At 40.0% G+C, this 11891-nt stretch overlaps 1 protein-coding gene across 3 annotated transcripts; it reads right to left on the reverse strand.

Moving 5' to 3' along the window:
* Nucleotides 1-853: 853 nt before the first annotated feature.
* On the reverse strand, nucleotides 854-6570 carry mbd3b (methyl-CpG binding domain protein 3b). 3 transcript variants are annotated; one of them, XM_071345164.1, is made up of 7 exons: nucleotides 5361-5584; nucleotides 3304-3463; nucleotides 2923-3060; nucleotides 2696-2786; nucleotides 2229-2406; nucleotides 1854-1997; nucleotides 854-1318 (listed from the first exon to the last, which is right to left on the reverse strand). In XM_071345164.1, exons 1-6 carry the CDS (start codon nucleotides 5468-5470, stop codon nucleotides 1859-1861), a joined length of 816 nt encoding a protein of 271 aa, XP_071201265.1. In that variant the 5' UTR covers nucleotides 5471-5584; the 3' UTR covers nucleotides 854-1318; nucleotides 1854-1858. The 3 variants fall into 3 exon arrangements, with proteins under 3 accessions (XP_071201265.1, XP_071201267.1, XP_071201266.1); XM_071345166.1 differs by lacking the exon at nucleotides 5361-5584 and adding an exon at nucleotides 6436-6570 and having other exon boundaries at nucleotides 902-1318; XM_071345165.1 differs by lacking the exon at nucleotides 5361-5584 and adding an exon at nucleotides 4048-4154 and having other exon boundaries at nucleotides 902-1318.
* Nucleotides 6571-11891: the final 5321 nt, after the last annotated feature.

The raw sequence follows: 11891 nt of genomic DNA on the forward strand, positions 1-11891 counted from the left end.
TCCAGCAACCTTTCGGTTACTGGGCCAACGCTCTAACCACTAGGCTACCTGCCGCCCCAAAAAGGCATTTAAAAGACTGCATTCACGGTAAACGCTGCATATGTCGACGGAATGTCGAACAATTACCATAAAATTTAACACAGATCTTCCACGATACAGATTGAGTCCAGCCCTTAATCTTTATTCAAACAAAATCTGCTTAGTTTACTCTGTCTGGCACCCAGTGCACAAGATAATGGAGGCAGCAAGTGTTGTGATGGCTTTGACCCATCATTGGAAACATTTAAAAAGCATGGCCATGGGACAAACATGCATTGGCTAGAAACAGCAACGTTAAACCAACAACTTCAGTGAGCACAATGAGTGTTAAAATGAATCAAATCTACACAATGCAGGAGAGAAGGGTCCAAGTCACTTCTACACCATTGTACCCATTTTAACAATGTACAGTATGACTTCACTCATAACTCAGTGTCACGTGGAAACATCACTAGCTATTGAGAAGCTGAATATGATGCTATAACAAAAGAACTACAGTAGAATACTGTAAGACTTTCCAAAAATGACATGAACCATCTTTGGTCAATACTTGGTAAGGGGTTTGAATGGACTACATTACAATGACAAGGATATTTCCTTGAGAACACGATTCAATCATTTTTCACTAATTCTCTGTCCTGTGACTATAAGACATGCTTTAGAGTGCATCATTTGGGCAACTATATTGTTCCCTCTCATCAAAGCCTCTCTCACATAGCCCTATAAACTGTACCAAAGTACCCTTACACTATGGTCCATCGATCCCCATGGAGTGCATTAGAAACCCAGAAAGAAAAACACCATTCACTACTAATTGAAAATCTCCCAATACATTTAAAAAGTAGTTTTTTTTGGGGGGGGGGGGGGGGGGGTTGACATGTTTGTCACAACATATATCTCACATTCAGAAAATTCATACAATGTCTTGTAAAAAATAAAACTACATCATTGAACACTGAATTTGTCATACTGTATGTAAATCGCTCTCCTTTCACTATGTGCTGTCAAAAAGTTATTTGATGCTCTCTTTTTCAAAAGAAAGATTGATTATTAGCTAAATTATTTGATTCAGAATGGCTCAGTCCAAGTCCTTTCTTGGCACTGGAGCCAGAAGAGCCCAACCAGCGGGCGAGGTGGGTGGTAGGTAGGTAAAGCTTCAGAGGTGTAGTAGGTGGAAAGTGGGCAGTTCTTTTGGTTGGATTGGTACAGGGTTCCTGTTTCATGGTCCTGTGATAAGGTGTTGAAAAACCCATCCAAACTACTCTAACTCCCCATCACCCTGGAAGAGAGGAGAGAGGAAGAGATTTGTTGAAATACAAAACAAATACAGACAGTAAATCATATTATAAATGTGTCATCCCCTTGGGTGGTACGCTTCGCAGCTCTGAAATTAAAACACTGACATCTATTGAGAAACCATAAATGCTGTACGAGCCTGAACAACCATCACAATTTTATTTTCAACAAAAGGAGGCCGTCAACCGACTTTAAAGGTTTTTTAAACCAAATAGTGTCTGTTCCAGGAGCGTAGGTATCAAAATGAGAATACTGGAAGAGATAGAGACATACACACTGTAAAAAATATATAAAAAGAGGAATACATACAAAACTGAGGCTTAAATACACAAAGAGGTTTTATTGGGCATCATGATTGTTCATTGTGCAGAAATTAAAACGTTTCGGCATCAAGCCATCATCAGTGTCAAACATCTATATTGAAGCCTCAGTTTTGGATTTATTCCTCTTTTGACAGTGTACGGGTCTCCATCTCTCCCATCTTTCAACAATACTGACACCTTTGAACAGTAGCCTACCTCTGCTATACAGCCTCCATGGCGTCGTTGTCCTCCTCGAGTGAGTCGCCCTCGCTGGCTGCTTCCTCCACATGAGCCAACATGTCCGCCATTAGAGCCTCCTCCAGCTTCTTCCTCACACTGTACACCAGCTCCTCCTGCTTCCTGCACTCACCATGAGCAGATAACACACCAAAGCATTTAGAGATATGGACTGAGATGAAAATAGCAAAGGAGAATCAGCATTGTGTCATAATGTTAAAATACAATTCCATTAATGTATTCAGTTATTCAATTTATACATTCATTAAATGACATCAGAAATTAACAGGTGCCATTACTTTCGGCACCGATAGGACTCCATGGATATAGTGTACACTCCTGTGTGTAGCCTACCTGATGTCCTCGTCAGTGACAATGAAGGCCTTGCAAAGGGGCTGCGATGTGTTGAGCCACACCCCTGGGTTCTTCTCCACGGCTGCAGACAGCTGACCGGTGATGGGGGCTGCACTGGTGTGCAGGGCGCTGGCTATCGCTGACAGTAGAGTCTTGTCTGTACATCCAGGTCCAACTCCTAGAAGACAGACAGGTGTTCACAATCCCAGTAGCGAGAAGACATTAAAAAAATAACAGGAAATGGGGATCATACTTGGCTCTCTCTCTTACATTTACATTTCATTCATTCATTTAGCAGACGCTCTTATTCGACTTACAGTAGTGAGTGCATACATTTTCATACATTTTACCCGTACTGGTCCCCTGTGGGAATCAAACCCACAAACCTGGGGCTGCAAGCGCCTTGCTCTACCAACTGAGTCACACAGGACCCCAGTTGGTTGAGCATAGCCACACGGGACTCTTACCTTGAAGACCTTTAGGCAGGTCCATTGTCTTCACTAGCTCCTCTGCGATGTCAAAGGCATCGAGACCACCAAGCTTCTTCTCCCAGAAAAGCTGTGAAAAAACCCACAAATCAAATCTAAATTCATTTGTGTCTCATTAGTCAAAATTATCTTCAGGAATAAAAGCATATAACTCAATGTAACTGTAGTTTACATTACATAGCAGACAGGCTCATGGCTGTGTTTACCTGTCTCGGCTGGTCGACGGCTTTCTGTGGATCTGTCTTGACTTTGTTGCTGGGGTGGTTGGTAACCTTGGTGACAGGTTGCTTAAAGATGGAAGCAGTCTGTCTGACGGGGAGTGATGTGTTCAGGTCTGGCTTGCCCTTGAAGACACACAAAGAAACATTAGTCGACAGTGACAACCAACACTATGTTGCCACAGTGCTGTTTCTGAAATACTAGATATGTGGGTTATCCTTAGCACCTGGGAGAAAAGTCTTGAAACACGTTATTCTGCATTCATTTTTTCTTCTAACGGCTGGTTTGACAGCGAATAAGGGTGCAGTCATTGAGAAGAGTTTGTCCAAAGTGTCTAGAAATATTACTTCAGAAGACAACCCTCTCACCTTGGTCTGATTGTTGTTGTCATAGCGCAGTCTCTGCCTGTTCTTGTTCAGTTTACTCATGAGCATCTTCCCCGTGCGGAAGTCGAAGGAGCCGAGGTCCATCTGGTTGCCAAGGTAACGAGCCAGCTGAGGCTTGCTCCGAAACTTCTTCCCGGTTGGACTAGGTGTGGGGGGAAACAACAGACAATAGTGTTAGGCTATGGACAACTGACCAGGGGCTAGCAAGAGGGGAAAGGTAGAGAGATAGAGGTAAGGTAACTGACAAAATAATGGAAACACTTGAGGGATATAAAGGGAGGGATATAAAAGGGAGGGATATAAAGTATATTGAAAGAAGGTGCTCCACACAGTTGTGGTTCCTGAGTTAATTAAGCAATTAACATCCCATAATGCTTAGGGTCATGTGTAAAAAGGTTGGACATGCCATTATTTTGGCTACCATGGCTATGCCCCCATAGCATGACAATGCCCCCATCCACAGGGCACGAGTGGCCACTCAATGGTTTGATGAGCATGAAAATGATTTAAGCCATATGCTATGGCAGTCTCAGTCACCAGAACTGAGCCCAATTGAACACTTATGGGAGATTCTAGAGCGACGCCTGAGACAGCATTTTCCACCACAGTCAGAGTTCCAGGCACTTAAAATCTATGCCATAGTGCATTGAAGTGGTTCTGGCTCATGGTGGCCCTACGCCCTATTAAGACAATTTATGTTCAGGTTTCCTTTATTTTGGCAGTTACCTGTAGATCAGAAAAGCTGCAAACAGACAGAGACAGACACCCAGATTCTGCAACAAACAAGTTAAGCTGAACAAAAAAAAAACTGGAGACATGAAGAGTAGATGTAAAACAAGATATCATGCAAGAACCAACACAGCCAAGGATTTACTATTCACAGATTATTCATATGGAATTAATGTGTAAACAATGAGTCTTTGCATAAGCATTTTATTTATTTAACAACAAAACAATTTACCAATGTTTTGTGTAATTGTATAATAAACTATTTAAGCAGTAGAATACATGTTAATGTATTGTATATTCCCAAATGTATAACCAATTCACCAATAAACGTATACAATAGTTTCAGATAAATGACCTATTGGGATACAATGTAACTGGGCAATCAAGAGCAATAAATATTGCAACATTTCGAACATTCGATTGGAAACATTGTTTCACAATTAATTGTGTAGCGGGTGGTCGGTCGCCTTCTACTGCCTAGTTAGTTGTCAGCATAACGACAGGGCCCATTTCATCTAGATCTTAATCCGTGGACAAAGGCGTTGATAAATCAGCAATGGAAATGCATATTCTGCTATAATAACCAGTTATATCTCAAACACGTAGCCTATTGATGCACTGTTTATTTTGATGCATTACGATTTTCTAAAACATTTAAAACTTTGTATGATTGACCAAACTATGGAAACATCCGTGCTTGCTGATAATTAATGCAAAAAATCTTGCACTTGCTTTCAACATCATAAATTGAGACAATTAACTTGAAAATAAGGTGCGTGCATCACACCACAGAATCAAAATGCGGTATAAGGTAGCCTACCACAAACTATACAATCGACCCGCCTCCCCCGCTCCTCCTCACCTAGCCTAAAAAATAACAACTTGTGGTTTCATGTTTGTTCCTCTGTGGCTATTAAACAATCGGCTAGTCGACTATTTAATAGTTAGTTCCTCTGGTCAAATAAAATGATAAGGCTATTGTAAGGACTTTAAATCAGGCTAGGCTATTTGTAATGCAATCATTCACATAACCTAACTCTGTTGCACTAGGTTGACAGGTTCTTAGGCCTACATAGGCTAAACAGTGGTTACCAAGATCCTTATCCAACAATTATGTAGAACTACGCTATGAGAGGTGGCCTAGTTACCCTGATGCCACAAATAGAACAGTAATATCGGCTACTCCACTCCCCGACTTTCTGTCTCCAGGTCACCCCCCTCCAAGTGAACCCAGAGCCCCAACCCCCTTGTAATACCGCCCGTAGACTACATTTGCATGAGAACACCCTCCTCTTTCTCAGTAACTTTACCTAAAATAATAGACATCGCTTTTTCCCGCAGACAACCCCGACTTTCTGGTCACTTCTTCGATCTGCCAGCCCTTGGGGAGAGCCAAGCATTCCCACCTTTTCTTCTCCATGTTCTCCTGTGAAGTGTTCAGTGATTCTCTTTGCTAACGTTTTTATATTTGGGGTTACAGCGTTTTTATATTTGTGGTTACATTTCGTGTTTTATACAATGACTCCGTCCATTAGTGACATAGGGCTCAAACACTATTCATGGGATCTCCCTCCCGATTTATCGCAGCTCTTTGTCGTAGACTACAGCATATCGCTCCGCCGTAACCTTTAGCCATATCACTGCCTGCCTCGAGAGGGCAATGAGGGCTACATCCGCAATACATTGGACCGTCGCCAACATTGCATTATTGAATCCCGATCTGATAAATCATTGATTTGACGCGCGCGGTAGCCTACGTGAACGCTCCAAAAGTAGAGCATTATAATAGAGCATTATAATGGAGCCTATCGCCAAAGTATGTATAGATTACCAATATGATTTCACAAAATCAACAAAGGACATTATTCAGGCAAAGTTTCACATAGGTAAAATTCGAGAACGCCGTGAGTCCTTTTTATCACGACAAAATCACTTGTCATTCAGTCGTTTACATAATGCTTTTTATGAATGGACTAAGTAGGCAGGAGCTTCATAGGTTGAGATGGCTACATTAATTACATTACTTGTTTGAAATATTCGGTATAAAACAATGATCTATTTAGAGCTAGATTAGTAGTTAGTTATCTCACGAATTCTTTACCAAACGAATTACTCGAACTATTAAGAAAAAAATGGTTTGCTATTAAGAAAAGTTCAACTGCAACACCAGTAAGTGTGTAACTAAATTTGGAATCCCTGAACACTACCTACAGTTCAATGGTTTGCGGATACACTCGAGACCACCGAAACGCCTCCCACACGAAAACCTTTCATCGATGACAAAATACTATTTAGCAACAATGCATCCCTAAAACAACACATTTAATGTCAAATATAGCAATATCAGAAATATAGATGGGTATTACTTTGTGTAAGGGTACTTACTCGTTTTTGTCCATCTCGCATAATATCTAGGTTTCTCCCTTTCGGTCTGTGTTAAATCCCTTCTCCCCTCCTTTCACTCCCCTCCCCCTTCAACGAGAGAAATGAAAGACATCCGCGCAAAAACAGAATCGCCCCCAGATTAAACCTGATTGTTAATCATGGATATCAATGGGGGTTTGAAACAAAGTCGCCCTGTGTGTTTCAAATAGTCAATGTATCCAACAAGAAACACAAGACAATGTGTCCTTTATGATAGTAACTGGAATGTGACATGTAACTATCTTTCTGAATCTTCAGAGCAGCCCACATGTGTATTATGTAGCAAGGAAGCGTAAAATGAGTCATTAAACTGTAACCGTGGTTGCTAATACCACTTTGTATTTCAGTTGGACAAAGTATTGAGTGTCAAAAACATTTTTACAGACAATATTTTACCAATAACCAGTTTCTCTCAGTGATTGACTAACCAATTATTTGCAATTCCATTCCAATGGTTGTAGCATGTCCTTATTTGGAGGATATAATGCCTTCTCTTATTTGATGCGGTATGAACGTTAACTTCACTCCAGGAATGTTAATAAACAAAATAAAACATATTTACAAGCATTTGTAAACCAATTGAATTTATTGGTAAAATACTTCATGCATTAATAAATATTTTTGGGAACTTCTCAAAATAACTTTCACACAATCGTATCAACGAGTTTGCCACTCAAACGCTGCATTGTGTAGAATAACGACAAAGACAGTAAGTAAATGACATTTATTGACATTAAATAACAGCATTCAAGCTAACATGACATCCTTTTGTGCAAACCCCTACAAGCTCTGTGTCGGGTCATCCCACTTAAGCCAACGCAGAAAGAGCAAGCATTCCACCCATGCCCATCTCCAAGTCGTAGTCCTGCAGACAGACAAACACTCCAGTCATTAGCAGTAATATTACACAAATATAATTCTTTATTCATTCCCTAGCATATCCTTAGGGGACGACTGAAAATTGTAAATAGTTTTTAAAGTTGGAACCCACAGCAGAAACTGCGCTACTGTTGCCCCATGGGCATTGTTACTGGGGTTTTATACTATGTATTTAAATACTGTATTGTAAACAGCTCATTCTAATATTTCTACTACTGTACACACAACGTATATTTATTTATATACCGCTGTACATACAATTCCTAGTACATCGTGTAAATCCATCCGGTGTATATAAAGTGCATTCAGAGTATTCACACCCATTGACATATTCCACATTTTGTTGTGTTACAACCTGAATTCAAAATTGATTCAATATTTTTATGGATGAATTATATATCCCCCCCCCCCCCCTCTCACCCATTTACACACAATAACCTATAATGACAAAGTGAAAACATATTTTTAGAAAATTTAGCACAATGTATTGAAAATGAGACCCGTGAGTCAATACTTTGTAGAAATCCATTTGGCAGTGATTACAACTGACTTTTCAGGGTAAGTCTAAGAATGTTCCACACTAGGATTGTGCAACATTTGCCCAGTGTTGTTTCCAAAATTCTTCAAGCTCTGTCAAATTGGTTGTTGACAATTGCTAGTAAACCCTTTTCGGGTCCTGCCATAGATTTTCAAGTAGATTTACTTTGCATTCGGAAAGTATTCTGACCAGTTGACTTTAAAAAATTACATTACAGCCTTAATCTAAAATGGATTAAATAACCCCCCCCCCAATCAATCTACACACAATACCGCATAATGACAAAGCAAAAAATAATTTTATTTTTTGCAAAATGTATTAAAAAAACAACAGAAATATCACAAGTATTCAGACCCTTTACTCAGTACTTTGTTGAAGCACCTTTGGCAGCGATTACAGCCTGGAGTCTTCTTGGGTATGACACTTCAAGCTTGGCACACCTGTATTTGGGGAGTTTCTCCCATTCTTTTCTGCAGATCCTCTTAAGCTCTGTAAGGTAGAATGGGGAGCGTCGCTGCACAGCTATTTTCAGGTCTCTCCAGAGATGTTCAAGTCTAACTCGGCCACTCAAGAACATTCACTGTCTTCTTGGTAAGCAACTCCAGTGTAGATTTGGCCTTGTGTTTTAGGTTATTGTCCTGCTGAAAGGTGAATTCATCTCCCAGTGTCTGGTGGAAAGCTGACTGAACCAGGGTTTCCTCTAAGATTATGCCCATGCTTAGCTTCATTCTGTTTCTTTCTCATTCTGAAAAACTCCCCAGTTCTTAACAATTATAAGCATACCCATAACATGATATAGACACCACTTTGCTTGAAAATATGGAGAGTGGTACTCAGTAATGTGTTGGATTTGTCCCAAACAACACTTTGTATTCAGGGCAAAAAGTGAATTGCCGTACCACATTTTTTTGCAGTATTACTTTAGTGCCTTGTTGCAAACGAGATTAATGTTTTAGAATATTTTTATTCTGTACCGGTTTCCTTCTTTTCACTCTGTGTCAATTAGGTTAATATTGTGGAGTAACTACAATGTTGATCCATCCTCAGTTTTCACCTATCACGAATCTCTGTTTTAACGTCACAGTCAGTCCATGCAACTTATTATATGACTTGTTAAGCACATTTTTACTTCTGAACTTTAGGCTTGACATAACAAAGGGGTTGAATACGTACTGACTCAAGACATTTCAGCTTTTCATTTTGTCAAAATGTCTAAAAACATGAATCCACTTTGACAGTATGGGGTATTGTGCGGAGGCCAGTAAAAAAAAAAAAAAAAAAAATTAACAATTTTTAATTCAGGCTGTAACAACAAAATGTGGAAAAAGTCAAGGGGTGTGAATACTTTCTGAAGTCACTGTACATATTGATTGCATAACACATATGGAATAATCTAGTAACCCCCCCCAAAAACTAATCAAAATGTATTTAATATTATTCAAAGCAGCCACCCTTTGCCTTAATGACAGCTTTGTACACTCTTGATCTTCTCTCAACCAGCTTCACCTGGAATGCTTTTCCAACAGTCTTGAAGGAGTTCCCACATATGCCGAGTACTTGATGGCTGCTTTTCCTTCACTCTGCAGTCCAACTCATCCCAAACCATCTCAATTGGGTTGTGGTCGTGTGATTGTGGCCAGGTCATCTGATGCAGCATTCCATCACTCTCCTTCTTGGTAAAATAGCCCTTACACAGCCTGGAGGTGTGTTTGGTCATTGTCCTGTTGAAAAACAAATGATAGTCCCACTAAGCATAAACCAGATGGGATGGCGTATCGCTGCAGAACGCTGTGGTAGCCATGCTGGTTAAGTATGCCTTGAATTCAAAATAAATCACAGACCGTGTCACCAGCAAAGCACCCCCACACCATCTCCTCCTCCATGCTTTATGGTGGGAATCACACATGTGGAGATCATCCGTTCGCCTACTCTGCATCTCAAAGACACTGCGGTTGGAACCAAAAATCACAAATTTGTCTCATCAGACCAAAGGACAGAAAATTCCACCGGTCTAACGTCCATTGCTCGTGTTTCTTGGCCCAAGCAAGTCTCTTGTTCTTAATGTCCTTTAGTAGTGGTTTCTTTGCAGCAACTTGACCACGAAGGCCTGATTCATGCAGTCTCCTCTGAACAGTTGATGTTGTGATGTGTCTGTTACTTCAACTCTGTGAAGCATTTATTTGGGCTGCAATTTTTGAGGCTGGTAACTCTAATGAACTTATCCTCGGCAGCAGAGGTAACTCTGGGTCTTCCATTCCTGTGGTGGTCCTCATGAGAGCCAGTTTCATCATAGCGCTTGATGGTTTTTGCGACTGCACTTGAAGAAACGTTCAAAGTCCTTGACATTTTCCGAATTGACTGACCTTCACGTTTTAAAGTAATGATGGACTGTCGTTTCTCTTTGCTTATTTGAGCTGTTCTTGACCTAATATGAACATGGTCTTTTACCAAATAGGGCCATCTTCTGTATACCACCCCTACCAACACAACTGCTTGGTTCAAATGCATTAAGGAAAGAAATTCCACAAATTAACAAGGCACAGCTGTTAATTGAAATGCATTCTAGGGGACTACCTCATGAAGCTGGTTGAGAGAATGCCAAGAGTGTGCAAAACTGTCATCAATGCAAACAGTGGCTACTTTGAAGAATCTCAAATATAAAATATTTAGATTTTATGGTTACTACATGATTCCATGTGTGTTATTTCAAAGTTTTGATGTCTTAACTATTATTGTACAATGTAGAAAATAGTCACACACACAAAAGAAAAAATGGAATGAGTAGCTGTGTCAACTTTTGACAGGTACTGTATGTATATACAGTTGAAGTCGGAAATTTACATACACCTTAGCCAAATACATTTAAACTCAGTTTTTCACAATTCCAGACATTTAATCCTAGTAAAAATTCCGTGTTAGGTCAGTTAGGATCACCACTTTATTTTAAGAATGTGAAATGTCAGAATAATAGTAGAGAGAATGATTTATTTCAGCTGTTATTTCTTTCATCACATTCTCCAAAAAGTACGATCTTTGTCCCCATGTGCAGTTGCAAACCATAGTCTGGCTTTTTTATGGCGATTTTGGAGCAGTGGCTTCTTCCTTGCTGAGCGGCCTGTCAGGTTATGTCGATATATGACTCGTTTTACTGTGGATATAGATACTTTTGTACCTGCTTCCTCCAGCATCTTCACAAGGTCCTTTGCTGTTGTTCTGGGATTGATTTGCACTTTCGCACCAAGGTACGTTCATCTCTAGGAGACAGAACGCGTCTCCTTCCCGAGCAGTATGATGGCTGCGTGGTCCCATGGTGTTTATACTTGCGTACTATTGTTTGTACAGATGAACGTGGTACCTTCAGGCGTTTGGAAATTGCTCCCAAGGATGAACCAGACTTGTGGAGGTCTACAATTGTTTTCTGGGGTCTTGGCTGATTTCTTTGGATTTTCCCATGATGTCAAGCAAAGAGGCACTGAGTTTGAAGGTAGGCCTTGAAATACATCCACAGGTACACCTCCAATTGACTCATATTATGTAAATTAGCCTATCGGAAGCTTCTAAAGCGATGACATAATTTTCCAAGCTGTTTAAAGGCACAGTCAACTTACTGTATGTAAACTTCTGACCCAGTGGAATTGTGATACGATGAATTATAAGTGAAATAATCTGTCAGTAAACAATTGTTGGAAAAATTGCATAAAGTAGATGTGTTAACAAAAAATTTGTGGAGTGGTTGAAAAACGAGTTTTAATGACGCCAACCTAAGTGTATGTAAACTTCCGACTTCAACGGTTTACATATATTTTTTAAATTTTTGTATAGGGCACATTTGTAAAAGAGACCGAGGTCTCAATATGTCTTCCCTGTTCAAATTAAGGTTGAATAAAAATACATTTAAAAAACATCTGATAACTTGTCTACGCAACCAATAAACTTTGATTTGTCCTTAGTTTTCTTGACTAATGAGATGAGGAGTGTCGCGCATCCATAAAAAAAAGTG

Source organism: Salvelinus alpinus, chromosome 16 (assembly GCF_045679555.1).
Source record: "Salvelinus alpinus chromosome 16, SLU_Salpinus.1, whole genome shotgun sequence".
In the NCBI taxonomy this organism is placed as follows: Eukaryota; Metazoa; Chordata; class Actinopteri; order Salmoniformes; family Salmonidae; genus Salvelinus; species Salvelinus alpinus.

Excerpts from the sequence above, each read along its gene's own strand:
- mbd3b (XM_071345164.1), bottom strand. The coding sequence starts at position 5,470 with ATGGAGAAGAAAAGGTGGGAATGCTTGGCTCTCCCCAAGGGCTGGCAG. Across the intron at positions 3,061-3,303 it reads ACAACAACAATCAGACCAAG|GGCAAGCCAGACCTGAACAC; the intron begins GTGAGAGGGTTG and ends TGTGTCTTCAAG. Across the intron at positions 1,998-2,228 it reads GTCACTGACGAGGACATCAG|GAAGCAGGAGGAGCTGGTGT; the intron begins GTAGGCTACACA and ends TGGTGAGTGCAG.